The following is a 19,530-nucleotide window of genomic DNA, read 5'->3' as shown; positions in this document are numbered from 1 at the left end:
TCTCATGTTAGAGAAGCGCGTCTCACTTAGAAAGTCGTCAGAGGAGAATGTCATAGTCTTATGGCCAGAAAGAAACACAGTATAGTCTTTTATCATAAGAAAAATTGAGTGAAACAAAATCAAATGCTTTTCGATTACCAGATTTAATGCTATGAAGGTTATTATTGCCAGTAAGTATAGACCTTCGCTTCCCAAGCCATCAACGGCTCGCGGCCGACCCACTCGGCCGGGACATCTCTCCCCTGAGTGATCTCCCTCCAGCCCGGAACCTCCTTGCGCGGCCAGTTGGGCACGACATACTCCGAGCCGGGAGTGTCGGTATCAGTAAAATTGGCCACGACGACCACCGGCGCCTGTCGGTCGCCTCCCCTGTTCCACGCCATGATCTTGCCTCCTCGGCTCTCGTCCACATGGAAGAATTCAGTGTCGTCCACTCCCAAAGCAGGGCACTTGGTTCTAAACTGCACCAGATTCGCCACGTAGTCGAACAGCGCCTGTCTCCATCCTCCATCGTTCTTGCGCGCGTAGTTCACCGGGTCTGTCTGCTTCTTGCCCATGTCCACGCTGCGGTCCATTTGATCGGCAAATTCTTCTCCTGCAAAGATCATTGGGATGCCAACGGATGTGAGCAGCAGGACAAACGCTAGCTTCGCGCGTCGCTCGACGTCCCATATGCCGTTGCTTTGTAGGAAGTTGTACAGCCGCTCCTTGCGAAAGCCCTCAATGTCATGGTTAGTGACGTAGTTGATGGCCTGGCTACCATCGGTGAAGCGCGGGCTGAGATTATCGTCGAGTGTGCAATCAACCAGCCGTCGAATGGAGTCGCTGAAAGTTGCATCGGTCTGCTGGCCAAGCAGAACAGCCCGAAGTCGACCCTGCCACGGCTCGTTCCACAATGCATTGAGACAGCCGGTTTGAACCATGTCTACGGGCATGCTCAGCTCTTCGCCAATGACAAGGAACTTGGAGGGGTCGGCGGCACTTCCATAGCGAGCATTGTACAGCTCCCAGGCACGCTCTTTGTAAGAACGTACAAAATCCCAGCTACCTATGTTGTTGACGCTGTCGAGCCGCAGACCACCAACTCCAAAATCGGCCATCCAGCGCGCAAGATGTGATCTATGGAACGCCCAAGATGGGTGTACATCTGCTGTCTTGCCGCTTTCTGGGTCATAAGTTGACGCGGTGGGGATATACCTCCAACTCTGGCCCCCGTACCCGTCTCGGAGAACACCAGAGGCGTGAGACTGGTAGCTGTCGGGGTTGTCCGGCTCATCTCTTGGCCGCAGGTGGAAAGGCTTGAAGTCGATGTACCCGTAGGGGTCATGACCGAATGCCATGACCACATCTGTGACGAGCCGGATATTCTGACTGTGGATCGTCTCAACTAAGGACACGAGATCAGAGGATGAGCCGAGGTCATAGTCGGGTGCAAAGTAATGGGCAGTAGCATAACCCCATTCGTCCTCCGTCTTTGCATCGGCAGCTGGGAGGAGCTCCAGAGCATTTATGCCGAGGTCTTTGAGAATGACCTCATCTCGAACGGATGAGATGCTCGCGAAACGGCGCCCTTGGATGCCGCTGTCGAACAGGGCGCTCACGTCGGCGAATGTCCCTACGTCAACATCGGCGCCTCGATCATCGGCGCCTCCTTTAGCCCACGAGGTTGGCAATTCGTAAATGACGAGGTGGTTGTTGGCTGGCAGGCTTGCGACTTTGGGAATGGCAGGACGAGATGCCTCCTTGCCATCGAGGCTGCATGCCCATAATTTCCCGTCTCTGTACTTGATGACGGATGCGGGCTGCTTTTGATCGCCGGTCTGTCGCGTCACACGGTAGTCGACGGTGAATGAAATGGGGTCCGTGGTGAGCATCTTGCCCCATTTCTCTGGAGAGTCGTCCAGGATCTCGAACCAGTAGTGGTAGACGCCATCTTTCAAAACAGGTGAGATCGTATCAGGCCCTAGCACCCACAAACCCGGCTCGGCAGAAGAAGTTGCAAGAGGTTGCCGAACAAGTTCGTCAAAGAGGCCGTCTGCCGTGCTGTTGTATTTGCCGAGCACCAGCAGTGGCGGGTTCGAGCCAAAGTCACGACCGGGCGCCCACAAAAGGAACGAGTCCTTGCGGCGGTCCAGCAAGTCGACGCCGTATCTAGAGGCCATATCTGTATTCTCTCGACGGTTATGGGTAGTCACTTGACTACGGGCTCAGGCCTGCGGCGAGAAATGTGGGAGATTGAACAAGCAATGTTGGCATAGATGGTTTGGTTACTTCATCCGGGTATATATTTTGACGAGACTACCTACCTGTGTAACTTGATACGCCGTGACGCCTCAAGTGCGGAGATGAGCTGAAAAGCCCCCAGTCCGGGCAAGCTGACGCTGCACCTCAGCCCTACAGCAGTATATACTGTTGCAGTGAAGCCACACCGGTCTCACAATCTATTACCTCATAGCTTGTAGATTGAAGAAAAGAAGGCACCATGTTATGGAAGAGTGCTGGCCACGGTGACGAAGTAAACCTCGAATTTGTAGAAGATGGGCGGTTGCATGTGAGTGGTTGGGGTCTTTGACGACTGCAGCCTACTGTAGAATCAATTAACCAAATCATTGGCAGGTATGATGCCTCAACTGCATTCAACATGATTCAGGATAATTGGATATTTCATGAGGATTAACTGTTCGTGTATCTTAAGGAGACGCCGTCTTATACGAATGGATCGCTGAATCGGGCGTGTTTTGGCCGAGGAAGGCTGCTCTGCGACGCTAAGCCAAGGTGAGGTTAGCGCATGTTCGGGCAGCCTCGGAAGTTTCCCTTAATCCGATCGGAAGAGGAGGATAGCAGCGGCAAGGCCGAGCATTTGCTGCAGTTCTGATGCTGGCTGGTAGGCGGCTGCAGCTGTAAGTGCGCCGCCAATGGCCCGGCGTGCTCCACCATCCAAGGGAACTTGTTTTTGCGGCATTTGACACTATCTTCAACTTTCTGCCGTCCAATCTATTTTCTTGCTGCTTCTTCCTCTTCTCCTCCCGCAGACAGCTCGCCCGTCACGACCAATCTCCCCTCCTGCTGCGGCCAGTCTTCACAATGCTGTCTCGAAATTCTTCAAGAGCGGCCCAGGTATGTCTTCCCCTGTCGCATTGCGCCTCAATGGCTGCTGCTGGCCCCCGCCGCCACTGCCGCCTCCAAATGTCGCACGACACTGACGATGGCTTCTTTCTCGATGTATAGCGCTTGCTGCGGGCAGCCTCCTCACACCAGCAGCCGCTCTCCTTCCAGGTTGCCCGGTCCTTCGCCACGGTCCAGTCAGACATCTTCAAGCCCGCCAAGTATGGCGGCAAGTACACAGTCACCCTGATCCCCGGTGATGGTATCGGTGCCGAGGTCGCCGACTCCGTCAAGACCATCTTCAAGGCCGACAACGTGCCCATTGAGTGGGAGCAGATTGAGGTTTCGGGTCTGGACGAGGGCAAGCCCACCGGCCGCACTGAGGATCTGTTCAAGGAGTCAGTCGCCTCTCTGCGCCGCAACAAGCTCGGTCTGAAGGGTATCCTGCACACGCCCATCTCCCGATCCGGCCACCAGTCCTTCAACGTCGCCATGCGCCAGGAGCTCGACATCTACGCCTCTATCGTTCTGATCAAGAACATTCCCGGCTACGAGACCCGCCACAACAACGTCGACTTGTGCATCATCCGTGAGAACACAGAGGGCGAGTACTCCGGCCTCGAGCACCAGTCCGTCCCCGGCGTCGTCGAGTCGCTCAAGATCATCACCCGCGCCAAGTCCGAGCGCATCGCCAAGTTCGCCTTCAGCTTCGCTCTCGCCAACAACCGCAAGAAGGTCACCTGCATCCACAAGGCCAACATCATGAAGCTGGCCGACGGTCTGTTCCGCAACACCTTCCACGCCACCGCCGCCGAGTACCCCACCCTCGAGGCCAACGACATGATTGTCGACAACGCCAGCATGCAGTGCGTCAGCCGGCCGCAGCAGTTTGATGTCATGGTCATGCCCAACCTGTACGGCGGCATCCTGTCCAACATCGGCGCCGCGCTAGTCGGCGGCCCGGGCATCGTCCCCGGCTGCAACATGGGCCGCGACGTGGCCGTCTTCGAGCCCGGCTGCCGCCACGTCGGCCTCGACATCAAGGGCAAGGACCAGGCCAACCCCACCGCCCTCATCCTCAGCGGCTCCATGCTGCTGCGCCACCTCGGCCTCGACGACCACGCCAACCGCATCTCCAAGGCCGTCTACTCCGTCATCGCCGATGGCAAGGTCCGCACCCGCGACATGGGCGGCGACTCCACCACCAACCAGTTCACCAAGGCAATCCTCGACAAGATGGAGACTCTATAAGCGCTGTTGTTTATCTAAACCCCCTGTACAATTAACGCGTGGATAGAAGAAATAAATTAGATTACCCTCATGATTTTGACTAAACCTCTGAAACAGTTCTCACCGATGGTCTGACGCGCTTTTCTAGCCTTGATGGGCCCTTCACTGGTTAAAATATCTCATTGCTCCGTGTCTTAGTTGGTGAAGCGAGTCCAATTGGTTCTAGCAGCTACAGTACTCTAACAAATGTCTGGCCGGCTTATGCCTGCTTAATCCTCACTTACCACACGCAGAAGTTGTAATTGGCAAAGCTATTGGGAAGCGTGTGACCACCCCCTGACCAGCAGGGGATATAACTCATGAAGTGAGCCAGCTCTAAACTGCGTTTTCTCTCGTGCCTTCGCAAACATTGCCCTCCAGTCTCCAGCGGACAATATCGGGTCCTCGTCGTTCGCGTTCTGCTGGTCCAATGTTGATAGCTCAGACGCCGTAGGCTGCCTCCTTGAGGACAGGCTCTGCTGCAAAGCGTCAGACACGCGCTGCAGGGTCAGACTCAAAGGGCTCAAACCTTCACCACTCTTTGACCTTTGAGTTTTCTCCTGAGGGGGGGAATCAGGTTGGTCAGTTAGTGACTGAGCTTGCTGTGTTGTTGAGCAGACAGGAGATATTGCTTTTGGGACTATTTCCCCGGCCTTGCCTCCAGAATCTCTCTCATGGTGTGGGCAAACAGCCGCCAACTCTGGCATAACCCCCAAGTCGCTGTCGCCAATCAGGAAGGTGTCCCTTGCCATTTGTTCTCGAATAATGGCGTCGCTGGCTTGCTTCATGAACTCCAGACTTCGGCCCCATTCATTTGTCAAGCTATTGGCTCCTTCTGTCGAGTTCGGGGTAGGCTGAGTGAGAAGCTGCTCATCTGCGGACTTTTGACCATCTAGCGAAGTTGTTCCACTTTGACCATTCATAGTGGTAGCATCGAAGCCGAAGCTCTCGGGTCCACACTCGACATCGTTGCCCTTGGAGTTGCTCGCTCCAAATAGGTTTTGGTTCTCTAGGTCGTTTGTGGAGATTCCAAGGTTCAAAGCAGCTGTCGACTTCTCAATCTTCGCTCGTTTCGCAGGCGGCGTTTTACTTCCCCCGGAGGAGCGAGAACGCTTACCAAGTTGTTTCATGGCCTTGTATTCACTCGACGTCTCATAACACCAGTTGTCACTGCTCCTATTCAGTCGGTAAGGGGTCCCTGAACGAGTCATACTGAAACTGTCGCCCTTCTTCAGAGGTACTATTGGAGCCTTGGGGATTTGGACCTTCTTAGGCGGAGTCGGTTCCTTTGACCTCTTTCTCTTACGCTGAGCAGAGTTCTTCTGTTGCTGCGATTTGTCCTGAACGATACGGAGTACTTTGGTGGCTTTAGTCTCGACGTTCGAATCTTTCTCAACGTCACAAGAAGAGGAAGATGTACCAGGAATGGAAATCTGAGTCGAGGAGTTTGGACCAGCCAAGGCACGACACTCATTAACAATGCTCGACTGTTCTTCCTGCAAGAGACTGTCCAGAATGAGGTAAATGACCCGATAATTGATGAACGTCTCCCACACGATGATATCATCGCCGGGCTCTGAAGTCAGCTGATATGTGTCGAGTTTTCGATATTCCACGAGGTTTTTAACTCCATCATGTGAGCGTCTTGCCAAGGAAACGTCCCTCTTGACTTCGTTATGGAAGAATTTATTGATATCGGAGGCTTTGTACTTCGTGCCCTTTGGACGGTTATGTGGAAGGTGGACTATTTGCAGTTGGAGTGGGGATTTGTCGACTGGAAAGTGGGCATCAAAGGCCGGGTTGGTATTGCCGAAAGTGTCTCGCGCATATGGGGACAAGTCTCCGTTGTGTCTTTTTGACAGGGCCACCAGTTCGTCCTGTCGCTGCTTCAATCGCCAGTAGATATGCCAGATAGTACGAATATTCTTATAAGTCGGCTGGAAAATGACTGAGTCAGGACTGAATCTGGGTGCCCGAGATGCCTTGCCAGATTCGCAAGTGGCAAGGGGAGAAAGCGGCCCTTCTCCAGGTCTCAATACAAGTCCTCGAAACGGCTCTGAGTTCAGAGAGTAAAGTCGCTCGCTCAGGCCTTCGGAGACCATTCTGATCATCAAATGCTGTGCAACATCCCGTATTTCTTCCTTTGTCAGGCCTGGAGTTGGGCCATTGGCATTCCCTAGACTCTTTGGCCGAAATTGAGGGAGGGGTGTAAGTTCCGTGGTTGGAGTATGCCAGGTGTTGCTTACAACGATGGAGCATGGAGCGGACCGGAAACTAGCAATACTTGCATGGTCTTCAGTCAATATTTGCTCTTGATCATTGGTGAGCTTGGGTGGCTGATATCCCATTATAGCAGCATTTGACAGAACGCCCTCGACTTTCTGCTTCCAGGTTCGGATATACTCCTCCAGCTCAGTGAGTCTCTCGTTGAAGGCGTTCTCCACAAGGCCTTTGTACTCCTCCAGCCGGGCAGCACACATTTTCTGATATCGTTCAGCCACAGTTCTGTTGGACGTGAGGAGTTCAAGAGCTTCCTCGTCGCTTAGACTGGTGAGGTCGCGCCGAGAGTTGTTTGTAGGATCACTTTCCTGGGGTGCCTGCATCGTGCTTCCTGGCATCTCGTTCATCGGAGGGAGACGCACGACTGCTTTGGGCGGAGATGAATTAAGAAAGAGTGTATCTGGTTCATTTGGCACCTCAGAAGCGAGCGCATCAAGCCGCTCCACGGTTCCAGCCACCAACAGCAGAGGCTTGCGATGCGAATCGGGATAAGACTCCAAGATTCGTATGTTTAGGGACAAACGCGAAGGGCTGGCGCGTTTTGTTTTGGTTCTTTTTTGAGGTCACCGCCTCGAAATGTTTGGCAAACGGGAAGTTATGGAGAAGGGGTTGGTGCGTGCAACCTATAACTTCACCGGGGGAAGGTGCGTTGAAGAAGCCTCCCGCGGTTACTGGTTACATTCTCACTTCCACCGCGTCCTCCGGTTAGGCATCTATATCATTATTCGAGGGCAAGTTACAGCGCGTCTTCCAAAAGAAAGAAAGAAAGCAAGAATCGGCGTCGTGGTTGCTCAAGCAAGCTTATGCATCTATCTGATGTGTTGACTGTTCATCCTCGGCGGGCATATCGGTCAGAAACATTGGGACGTGTGATAGAAAGCTTGCTGTTAGATACGGAATTTCCTTGCACCCACAGCGATCACGATGACAAAACCTCTAGCACTATCACAATGTTGACAAGAGATTATGTCCTGTATTCATGCCTTGATGGTAACTGACCTCGACTGCTAGCGTGCTAAGTGACGTTCATCAGATGGCAACAGTAGGCAATATCCACATCAAACTCGCAAAACGAAACCTCAAACACCAGCTTCGACTCGAAGTATCCCCAAAAACCTTCAATGAATCCCATGTCCATTTCTCTAAGACCTTGCCATATTCTTGTTCACTGTCCTTCCGTACTGACGACGAGGTTCCTTAATTCTCGCAGAACAGAGGCGAAAAGGGAACCTTCGGAGAAGTTAGCCGACCACTCTGACAATGGTTATGAGTTGTGAAATCTTACCGAGAAAGACGGAGAGAAAGATGTGATGGCTTTACCTCTTCGTAGAAGACTTCCCGTACGCTCTTGGGTTGAACGTGGGGCCTGGTAGAGACAAGCACGTGTCTAGACCAGCCTCATCGTGATGACCGTGGTGCTGGTGCTCGACACGACGGGATGTTGTGCCATTCTTCTGAGTTCAGTGAGTGGTGAACGAAAATGAGCCTCCTCCCGACATCGTCTCCGAGGAGAGATCGATGAGATCCTCTCCACTCGCCAGGTTGAACGTGTCTTCCTCCTCTTCCCTCACCCAGGGAGCGAGACCGTCGTCACCAACCGAGTGCACCACCTGAAGAGCGGGGCCACCCACGCACTCACGTACCTTGAAGGTCAGGATTGCCCTGCCTTCCGGCGCGTGGGTTCGCGGGGAGATCGGCCCCCCAGAGGACACACCCGGCTGGGAGATGGGCATCTTTGGCGCCCAGGCCTCTTCGGTCTGGGTACTGCGAGAGACCATCTCCAGTGACCGACAGTCTCCTCCCACCTCTACCGTCTGCGGCTCTCGCGAGACCATACGTTTGGCGGGCCAACTGGAGCCCGTTGGCAACGGCCGAAAGACCGCCGCCGCAGGGTCCAGCGGCTTTCCGTCTTTGCTTGCCGCAGCCTGCTATTCAAGAGATAAGTTAGTTGAGTTCATGGAAAGGGCCAGCAGCTGGTTGAAACCAGGGTGAGAAGAAGTTGGTGGTGTTTGGGTATTGCGTACAAATGGGCTGGTCATTATTTGATGGGTTTAGATAAGGTTGCCTGAGGACTGAATTCCTTCTGCGAAGACTTGAAATATCTTCCACTTGAGACTGGATCTTTACGAGAGGAAGTTATGAGCTTGTCTCAAAAGTTTGTAACGTAATGGTGGGCAGTTGAAAAAGGAGGTGAAGGAGGTGGGCAGGTGAAACGCGTGCGTGAGGAAAGAAACAAGGCGTGTTAGGGTCAGGGAGAACAGGTAAACAGAAAGGTGCTCTTCGGGTTATGTCGACTGCCATATTTCCACAAGACTCCTGCCTTTTGGGGGAAAAACATTGTTCGCCAACGTCTTCGACATCAACCAGGGTTTTCTTGCCCTCGCTGGTTAAGTTCCCTGATCTCAAATCGGAGTAAAAGGGCAATATATATGAGAAGGAGGAAAATAAATACGATACTGACATTATCCAGTCCTCTGAACCAGAGGTTAAACAAACCACAATTAGCATTGCCCGCCCTCTAACACCCCCTAGAAGTGGGGAGCAGAGGGACGAGTCTTGAAACACAGTTAGCCTGCAATGATCAACATGTTTTCCGTCAGGCTTTCGCCACTGTGAACAGCAAAATCCCACGCGTCGATCGCGGTGAAGCTGAGCGGACGGGGGGTTGACGGGGAAAACTTACAGTTGTGCTGATCATTGTTCATACTTCATGAGCCTATATGGCTTGAGCTCGTGCTCAAGAAAGCTGGCCAAGCACGCCGTTGAAGCCGCTACTCAGTGGGTGGCCTCTCGGAGCAGCAGTCTCCTTTCCTTTGCCGTTAAGCTTCGGGCCGTTAAGCTTCGGGCCAGTAAGCTTGGGGCCACTGAGCTTGCCCTGGTGGCGGGGCTGGAGCGCTGAGCGTAATGGGCTCGCCAAAGGAGAGAAAAGGTTGTAGGTGGGAAGAAAAGGAAGAAAGGATGGAAACCCTTCAGTGAGGTTTAAATAGTTGGCCTAGTCCAGCAGCTGGACGGTTCGTGGGCAAGACACAAGAGTCTCCGCTTATTCTGGTGAATGATTGGGGGTTCCCATGGAACCAGGCGGAATACCCTCGAGCAGCAGGGACTTGGCTTTGAGAAGCACTGACTAGGTTGCGGCTCAAGAGCGACAGATGAGTTGCGGCTTGCAGGCTGATAAGGGGCAGGATTCTGGTAGCTGTTGGTTTACATGCTCTCAAAAGGCTCAATCGAAGAGGGCTATCATCAAAGCATTTCGATATGTCATCAAAGACTACTGTATATATGCTATTCAACTAAATTATTTGTTTTGGTCATATCCCAAGACAGTACATTAAAAGTGGTTTCACTATCTGCAATTCAATCAAACTCCTAACTTGAAATCAAACACAACTTGTATTAGGTGGAAAATCTAAGAGACTACATGATCCCCCCCTTTGATGAGCACATTCTGGAAGTTGGATCATCTCTAACATAATTCGAAAAGCTCATGTTGGTTGAGCGCTTGGGTGTTTGACTATGGCTTGCAGGACTCGAAAGATAGCCCTGAAGTGTTTTTAAGATATCTTATAGGACTAGCTAATTGTGTGCAGTTCGGCTGAAACTGATATTACGCTTGGTGGACTTAAAGAGAGCTAAGAACAGCCGTCAATATTCCAATGATACGCGTAAACTATTTAATACAGATCAGTATTGAGAGGAGCTTTGAGACAACGAAGAGTAATACGAGCGCCCCACAAAGATGTCGGTCGTTGGTAAGATTGGACCGTGTAACAAAAATCGGGATACACGATTGGTTCAACTCCGCCAGGCTGAACTGCTTTTGTGTGTTACATGCTTACGCGCCACGCATGCGAGGGTTAGTCGGTGTAAGACCCGGGTCTTGCTTCCGGGGCCGGATCAGTGGAATCATTGGAATGCAAAAGCCATGTATGATGGATTCAGCAATCGAGAGGCATGACGTGCCCTGTAAGGCTGAGCCCAAAAGTGTGACACATACTGTAACTCGTGAACCCTCGGGATGCACGTAGGCCAGGCGCACCTCAAGCCCCGAACCTCATTGGTGATATGAGAGTCCAGGGCTGACAACCTGTTCATGTATTCATAAGACAGTAAGCGGCGGCAAATCGAGTACGTAGCGCAAGCCCTTAGTAAATGTGGCTTCTGGGGGCTGGGTCTCATGCCGGGTTGTCGGGATCTTACTGAGATCGGTCATATTGAAGCAAAAAGGAAGACCCTTGTATTACCCCAGGAATTAAATGTGTCTGTAAGGCATGTTCAGCTGATAGCATGGGTATTGGGGAGACCGTTGTCCCATCTCGCTGTTATAAACCCAGCCGAAGCCTTGGCTATGTTTGCTCTGTCACAGGCTCTTCCTACAAGCTCGTGACTCAGCAGGCCAAAACATTCTCCATTGGTTACAATATCTATCTATAATGTCTGGAAACATTCAAATTACTGGAATCCCAACAATTCCGGGAATAGGAGGTTTGTGACAATTCACCCATAGCTCATGAGACGGTTTTAAGCTAAATGATCAAGGGTCCGTTCCACTGCGTTTGGAATTACGTGATCTTCAAACAAGCCAGCCAGATCAATTCAACCTGTTCCTGCTTGGGTTAAAGGCTTTTCAAGGACTCAATGAAGATGACGTGACATCGTATTACCAGATTGCAGGTATTCATGGGATGCCCTTCAAGGCATGGGACAATGTGAAGGGGATATCTGGCTGGGACTTTGGCGGCTATTGCACCCACTCCTCAGTCTTATTTGCTCCTTGGCATCGTCCATACCTTGCACTGTTCGAAGTGAGTTGGATAAATCGAAATACGAGTGAAGGGAAAAGGCTGACAGTATGTAGCAATCACTTTATGCACTAGTCGTAGGTATCGCAGAGAAGTTCCCAGCTGATATCCGGGACCGATATGTCAACGCTGCAAGGACCTTCCGTTTGCCATACTATGACTGGGCTGCCAAGCCCACAACAACATCTCCTGCATTCCCAACTGCCCTCAGTTCGTCAAAGATCTCGATCGTTGACATCGATGGGAAGACTAAGCAAATTGACAACCCCCTTTATCAATTCTCATTTCATCCTTTGAACCCCAGCCCAGACGACTTTGACGAGCAGGTATAGTCTGTCTCTTCTATCTAATTATCACAATTGTAACAATTTTAGTGGAGTCAATATCCTACCACCGTCCGGTATCCCGATCAAAACGGACAGTCACAGGATTCTAAAGTTACAAGAGTTCTGGCGAACGAAAGTGCTTCCCTTCGAAGCAACGTTTCTCTTATCCTACTGTCGTACAAAGAGTTTGATGCTTTCTCAAACAATGAGTGGCGTGGTAGTGGTCAGCCCGTTGGCACATTCGGTAGCCTGGAAGACGTCCATGGCGAGATTCACGACAAGACAGGGGGCAGCGGCCATATGTCATCGCTCGAGACATCCGCATTTGATCCACTATTTTGGTTGCATCACTCGTGGGTCTACTGAGTCTGAAAGGAGTTTTATCGGCAAGCATACACCGCTGACAAACTGTCATTTAGTAACGTTGATCGTCTCTGGGCTATCTGGCAAGATCTCAATCCGGATAGCTTCATTGATCCGCGCCCTGCGCCATATTCAACTTTCACGACGGAAGAGGGCACGAGCGAAACAGAAAACTCGTCGCTTATTCCATTCTGGGATGCTTCTGGGACAAAGTTCTGGACCTCGATTCAAGTGAAAGAAACAGGTACCTTTGGCTATGCTTATCCTGAGACTCAGAAATGGAAGTATTCGGACACTGCCACCTACCAGGCGGCATTACGACAGTCAGTGACGAAGCTATACGGTGGAAATGTCTTCCGAAACTTCGTTCAAACTATCGCTCCACAACAGAGTTCGACCCCTAGCAAGGGGCTTGATGTGCATAGTCTTGCCGCTCCTAACAAGGACAAAATTGAGCCGGTCATCCAGGTCGCAGCTGTAGACGATCAAAAACCAATTGTTCATGACATCCATCCTACTGAGATTGAGCATACAATCGCTAAATCTGACAAAGACGAGAAAGCTGATGACTCGGCTGAAGAGGATGGTGAACCAGCTGAGTCCATCCCAGGCTCGCTAGCTCACCTTGCACCTGACAACACCTACACAGAGTGGATCGTCAGTGTCCGTGCTATCAAACATGGCCTCGGGCAGACTTATCGCGTCATGGTGTTTCTTGGCGACATCTCCCCTGATCCGGGTGATTGGGACCTGGAATTCAACTGTGTGGGACGAGTCACTATCCTAGGTCGCAGTCCCAGCACTCGATGCGCCAAGTGCCAGCGCGATCGAGACGCCAGCTTGACCGTGACTGGAACAGTGCCTCTAACATCTGCACTCTTGCAGGATATCACAGCTGGTAGACTTAGCAGTTTGGAATCTACTCAGGTTGTGCCATATCTTCGAGCAAATCTGAAGTGGCGAGTGACATTGTTCAACGGCGAAGAGCAGCCTCTGAATGAGGTACCGGGGTTGAAAGTGAGTGTTGTATCAACGCAAGTAAAGATCGGGGATGATGGTATCCCGATATATTCTGGAGAATACACAACACACAGCGAAATCACGGATGGCATGCCTGCAGGACTTCAGAACGGTGAGGACGGCGACTAGGGTACCACTTCTCACTTCTTTTTGTGAAAGGAGAAAAGGGAGGGAATTCGGCAGACCGAAGAATGTTGTAGGCAACACTGATTTTAGAACACAAATGGAGAACAAATTAAGACTGAAGGGTATCTTTTTTGGCTTGTGGAACCAAATATGTAAAACGAACAACCATCCGAACGCCAGTCCAATGCCTTTCATCATGCAGATCGTCAGCTTCTCGCACCATAGATTAGAAAGCAATCCGTCGTTTCCTGCCGGTGTATTTAGAGGTTGCTTTGACGATTTTGCCCTTCCTTTCCATTTGCTCCTTCTTCTTAACGATCCATGCCTTGCTTCCCTTCTTGATCTCGCCCTTTCCATTGCTGTACTTCTTCCTGGCGTCGAGCACATCCACGCCGTCCATACCCTTGACAACACCAGTGATGTCTCCAGAATTTCCGTCTGCGGTACCGCCACCAACAGTAAGAACCAGGTAAACCTTGACATTCTTCGTCTCAGGATCATCCTCGAGAATACCAGCGCCAAAACCAGCCTTGACCGCCGCAGAGGTGATCATTTTTCGTTGTATGTCATTTTTGGGATAAAATTGGCAAACCGCCCGGCCTCCTCTCTTGAGCGATGCATAAAGCCCATTGAAGAATCTTGACAGTCGTCCCTGAGGCGATGTTTCGCTGTTCTCCGCGTTACATAGCCATTGTATGGCACTAATACTGATGGCTGCGTCGAATGAGCCAGCCCTGAAAGGAACACCTTGTCCTATGTCTGCCAGCAGCAAATCACCCTCCACGTCTCTCTGTAGGGCGACATCAAGCATTGAAGCCGAGATGTCCATGCCGACCCAGGTATGTGGACCTCCTTCGTCTTCGGGAACGGCGGACAGAATTTCTCCTGACAGACCACTGCCACAGCCAATATCGAGAATGAAGGAAGGGCCGGGGAGATCGAGCAGCTCAAGGGCTCGACGGGTCATCGACGCTTGAATATTCTGAATTCGAGAACTCGTAGTGTATTTGCGCGCTTCGGTATCATCGTAGTGCACGTCCGCCTGACTGAGGGCAAGCATTAGCAGGGAAAGTTCTTGCGGGGTATTAATTGACTTACAGTGTATCCTCGGGTCTCGACATGTTGACAATAAAATTTTTTTTTTTTTTTGGCGACTTTGAGAGTGGAAACAAGAATTTGTGTAGGAAAGGGTTATCTGCGTCAATTGAGTATTCTTACGAGTACGCAGACATCAGAACCCATGACCACGAGCACAAGAATCTTGTGAATTGGTGAACCTCGAATTTTTGGAAGTTTTTGGTGGGGCAGGAAACATACTTATCGTTATCGGCGGATCAATTTTGGACCGCTAACCGCCCGACGTCATTGGCCAAGCTCTAAAGTGAGCTCCCCCCTTCCTTCCATTTGGGTAAACGGGAGTCGTGGCAGCTTTTCGTGATCGACGCGTTCCTGAAGTGTTCCCCAACGCTGTTGTGTTCTGTCTTCCTCCGGTGTCGTAGCACTGTAATCCCTTCGTTTGTCATAGTATGATCACAGTATAAAGCAGGCATCATGTGGATTCTTCCTTTACTTGGTTATCTGGGCTCGATTGTGGGCTTCTGCTTTCTGACGCTGGCCATAGGTAAGCCTCTCCTCTGCTTGTTGCACCCGTATGGACTGACATGGCTTGCGCTCAGCGTCTGGACTCTACTACCTCTCTGAACTTGTCGAGGAGCACACTGTGATTACCAAACGCTTTCTATCCCAACTCATATATTTTATTATCGTTGTACAACTTCTCCTTTGCGTCGTCGACCGTTTCCCGTTTTGGTTGACTCTACTTGGCATTGCCTCCCATGTCGTTTACCTGGGCAACATGCGGAGGTTCCCCTTCGTCCGCCTCACAGACCCGCTCTTCCTTACCTCATGCGGTACGTTGTAATCCTGATTGCTGTAATTTCTGTGATCGAAACTGACTACCGCATGCACAGGTCTTGTTCTCCTAAACCACTATGTTTGGTTTAAGCATTTCTCCAAAAGCCAACAGCGCGCATACCAAAATATGTCCTCCTACTATGACCAGCCAGAGAACATCCCAACATTCACTGAGATTGCATCGTACTTTGGGCTATGCGTGTGGCTTGTTCCTTTTGCGCTGTTCGTAAGCTTGTCTGCAAGCGACAATGTCTTGCCAACAATGGGCAATGAAGGCGCTGCGGCTTCTTCGATGAGTGGAGAGGGCAGCAAGAGTCGACGAGGACAGGGCATGGCCAAAGCCCTGGTAGAGAATGTACGGGGCGCGATTGCTGAGATTGGCGCACTGGCAGGATACAAGCGTCCAGAAGATCGCTTCTAGTGTCGGGCCGGCGCTGCCAGGTGGTGCTCATCGCACGTTGTACTATGTCAAAGCTTTAATATACTGTACATTTGAACAGCTTTTTGCATCTACTGGTGAGTCCTGGTTTCTTCGAGTTCGTATCTGGGAGTCGTTAGCGATCAATCTAACGCTCCTAATCCGAGCCTGTCATCCTCCTCGTCACATGAGCTAACTGATTTAACAGTCCAGATGTCGACCTGATTCAATATGGAGGTCGCTATCAATCTGTTTGCCTCTACCATATGCGGGCCATTTGAAGGACAAACGTCAGATCCCTGCGTTGCAGAATCTAATGTCGCCCTACCCATGTTGATTTGCAACCGCTCGTGCAACATCTTAAGCTGTGTCTAACAGTCTGATGCGAATGGACCTATCGCATTCGTACGGATGAACTCTTTTGTCGAGCGAAGCGCGCACGAAAAACGCCGGTCGAGCGGGCAACAAGTTGACCACAGCAGAGCGGGGGTGTTCAACGGAGTTGGAATAGGTTCGAAACAGATTTCTGTACTACAAGCTACCCGCAGCTAGGAAACCGAAACGCGCGCGCAAGTATTGGCCACTGACGAAGCGGTCGCACTATCTTGGCTGTTCGGACGATATTAACGCTTTGACAGCGTGGTTTCGTGTCTTTCGTCTTCTTGTATCACTCGATCTACTGACACAAACATCATATCACTCCTGCTTCGACGAATTGACAAGCTGCACTATATTTGGCCTTGTGTCAAGGTTGCAGAGATATACTTAACGGCCGGCACTATACCCACCAAGGCGAAGGACAAGAGCAAAACACCGACTGATAATGAATGGCACAACCATGCTTGAATCAGATTGCCGTACGAAGCCGAACAAGAAACCAACACAAAAAAAATTCCATCACTCAACTCCGCCTCTGTGCCCAACATCGCCAATGAACCCGAATTTCGCGCCTCGAACCATTACACAATGAGAAAATTGCCCGGGCTGAAAGAGGCCAAGGTGGTACCAAGAACTACAACGGGTCCTCCCGTTATCCACTTCTTTTAGGAACTCGAACCTTGTGTCATCGGTTAACTTCACATGAACTCTCCACACCACTTGACGGCTACTTACATTTTTTGCTTTTGTTGATGTTCTCGTTGTTTATCAGCAACGACTTGCAACGTTACGACGTGCCATGTGTAGCCCGAGTACTGCTCGTTGGCCCAGAGGTTCGGTCTATGTGCTCATGGGTGTTTGCATGGACCTCGCCAATGTTGTTCCAAGGGCCACTCCTGGTGGCCTCGGCAAGGTATCGAGAGAGGCCATCGCTCGATGGTGGTGTCTGGACATGACCAAGTTGGGTCGCAGGAGCCTGACCCCAGGATCTTTGGACCTGGGTGAAGGGAGTCCTTGAAGATGCGGAGTTGGAATTGTTATAGCTCATGATGGTCTTTGACTAGTGGTTGATGGTATAAGTGTAAGTGATTCAACTGAGGCGGGAAGCGTGAAGAGGATGGCGAGAGAAAAGCAAGAGCATCACGACAACGACTGGCCTCCATTGCCATTATATACTCCTCTGGTCATCGGTGCTTGGTCTGGGTGCTGTGATAAACTGAGGGAGCCGCAAAGACCTTTTAGAGCCAACAACTAGGGGTAGTATTGAACTCAATCAACGATAGCTACCAATGGGATGTGAAGACAAAAGGCCCCTACAGCGTCCATTTGTTGGCTGCCGCGATACATCGTAGCGAGAGCAACCCGAGAGCAACCTGGGATCCCTTGGACGATGGGGTGCCGCCCCGCCCGACATGTAAGCTATGGCCATATCGGCGCCGTCTTAAGAAACACGGTGTGGTACATGGGAACTACTCAAAGACTCGTGCTGGATCCCCGCCGATTACAAGTCTGGCATGGGTCGATTCAATGCTGACTGGAGGACACCCGGGAGAATCAGACTATTTGGGAAGATCCGTGTAAATGATCGTGTAAGTCAGTAAGTCATTGGCCTCTTGCAAAAGGCCCCCGCAAGCCCGGCTCTGGATGAGGCGCGCCATGCCGCAGTGCAGTAGCGCACCGGCAGAAGTGAGGTGGGCAGGCATCATCACCCTGCGTTAGCCCAGGAACAGATTGATCGACAATTCCACGTTTTTTTGAGATGGTCCTTTTGTAAGATCATTGAGAATGACATAGCGTCGTCCTCGAAACAGCCGCTTGAAAGTTGCTGGGTTACCTACTCTCTGGTGGTACCTGTGTCAGCTTGGGGGGCCCTGATTTGCCCAACATAAGGCCCATGCAGCTCTGCCCAGGTGGGCAAGGTTCATGCGCATCAGTTGATGGTGGCTTGGGAGGCTCCCAGCTTGTCGTCACGGGCTTTATTAGGTAGGTATTCTCTGGGCGGGCCCTGCAGGGACCTTTTGTTAGCCAGTCACAGCGCGCGCCTGCACTGGCCTGCTCTTCCATTTCGGGCCACGGTCAACTCAAAATAATGTCGGAATGCCCTCTAATCAGCCTCGTCACACACCTACAAAAAGTCCCTGCAGCATTCACGTCTCATTATGATCAAGATGTTTCCTGAACTTAGCATAGCCATGGCGAGAGCAAGGCACCGAGAAGGACGCACCGTCACGAACGGAACCAACACGCTTTAGACAAAGGTCCCGTGCAGCTAGCTATGCTTATGCCCAATCTATACACCTCAATGACCACCTTCATCACCGCCTGCTATCGCATGACTGACCGCACACTCCAACGCAAACCCAAAGCACCTCGCATACCAGCCTGGCGACCAGTAACTCAGCTCTATACAATGCGGCGCACCTTTGATAAGGCTGCCGTCGACTCGCACGCTGTTGGGAAAGGCAGCCGTAAAGTCCTTGACGTGTTCCTCTGTGCCTTTCCACAGGGCGTCTCTCTCAGCGACCCCAATCATGACTGCACACTTGACGTCGGCCGCCCAGATCTTCCACCTAGTGGGCAGCCACAAGGTGAACAGTGTCGCCCGCTCGTCGAACGGCATGGGCTTGTTCAGCCGCTCGCCCTGCTTGTAGATCTCCGGGTCGGCCGTGCCGGGCGGGATCATCATGTTGTCCTTCATCTGTGGCGGAAAGACGACCTCCTTGGGCGGCGGGTCCGGCGAGTCGAGCTTGCCGACGTGCTCGCCGAGCATGCTGCCAAACCCCGAGATGATCATCCCGCCCAGCGGGTATCCACGCTTCTCCTCCGGTTCGGTCGCGTGCGTCGACGCCGCGATGATGGCCCCCGTGGCGCCCAGGCTGTGGCAGTCCAGCACGATACACGCGCAGCCGGCGCCGAACTCGGCCCACACGGCCGGCAGGATGAAGCAGTGCAGCCAGCGGCCGAACTCCTCGGGGAAGCTGGAGCCCTCGGGCAGGGGGTACAGCGACGTGGAGTCCTCGTAGCATGGCCGGTCGACGGCGACAAAGGGCACGCCGAGCGCGTCGCTGGGGAGTGCGGCCGTGTGGCGCGCGTCGGCGTCGAAGTACGAGCTGCTGTAGCTGCCGCCGTGCAGCCCCACGAGGAGCGGCCGGTGCTTCGGCCCCGCCGAGTGAGACGGCGGCGGGATGTTGTGGATGCCGCTTAGTGTGGCATTGTTGCCGAGGGTCAGGCGGAATGGCTTCATGCGGACGGGCGAAAGAATATGGCGAGGAGGTCTAATCGTCTAACACCGGACACGATATGTTGGTTTGCGTCGTTGAGACATCCCGCCTCAGCCGCTGCTCTGTGTGCATGGCCACCTGCACCTTGCATGAACTCGTTGGAACCGTATAACGCTTGGATAGCTTGTCCAGACCAACTGTAAGGAAAGCAGGCTGGTGATAAGAGCGGTCCCGATTGAAAGCGGGGTACGGCCACGTCTCGCCAAAATCCACTCTTGCTGGGTCCAGCCAACCTACCTGCTTAGGATCAT

The 19,530-nt window shown here is 52.1% G+C and overlaps 4 protein-coding genes across 4 annotated transcripts; 1 reads left to right on the top strand and 3 right to left on the bottom strand.

Annotated features, from left to right (window-relative positions):
* Positions 1-161: 161 nt before the first annotated feature.
* On the bottom strand, positions 162-2,162 carry UCRPA7_235 (putative alpha amylase catalytic region protein; the record flags this gene model as incomplete). Its single annotated transcript, XM_007912832.1, has 1 exon — positions 162-2,162. The coding sequence occupies one exon, from the start codon at positions 2,160-2,162 to the stop codon at positions 162-164; it is 2,001 nt and encodes a 666-aa protein (XP_007911023.1).
* Positions 2,163-3,084: 922 nt separating this feature from the next.
* On the top strand, positions 3,085-4,356 carry UCRPA7_234 (putative isocitrate dehydrogenase subunit 1 protein; the record flags this gene model as incomplete). Its single annotated transcript, XM_007912831.1, has 2 exons — positions 3,085-3,117; positions 3,229-4,356. 2 exons carry the CDS (start codon positions 3,085-3,087, stop codon positions 4,354-4,356), a joined length of 1,161 nt encoding a protein of 386 aa, XP_007911022.1.
* A 9,158-nt stretch (positions 4,357-13,514) lies between these two features.
* Positions 13,515-14,409, bottom strand: UCRPA7_233 (putative methyltransferase domain-containing protein; the record flags this gene model as incomplete). The annotated part of the gene is made up of 2 exons (XM_007912830.1): positions 13,515-14,334; positions 14,387-14,409. The coding sequence occupies 2 exons, from the start codon at positions 14,407-14,409 to the stop codon at positions 13,515-13,517; spliced, it is 843 nt and encodes a 280-aa protein (XP_007911021.1).
* Positions 14,410-18,297: 3,888 nt separating this feature from the next.
* Positions 18,298-19,242, bottom strand: UCRPA7_232 (putative alpha beta hydrolase fold protein; the record flags this gene model as incomplete). Its single annotated transcript, XM_007912829.1, has 2 exons — positions 18,298-18,320; positions 18,420-19,242. The coding sequence occupies 2 exons, from the start codon at positions 19,240-19,242 to the stop codon at positions 18,298-18,300; spliced, it is 846 nt and encodes a 281-aa protein (XP_007911020.1).
* Between the last annotated feature and the right edge of the window lie 288 nt (positions 19,243-19,530).

This window comes from Phaeoacremonium minimum, assembly GCF_000392275.1.
Source record: "Phaeoacremonium minimum UCRPA7 unplaced genomic scaffold PA7_03_scaffold_19, whole genome shotgun sequence".
Taxonomy (NCBI): domain Eukaryota; kingdom Fungi; phylum Ascomycota; class Sordariomycetes; order Togniniales; family Togniniaceae; genus Phaeoacremonium; species Phaeoacremonium minimum.
This window is presented reverse-complemented; position numbering and strand designations above follow the sequence as displayed.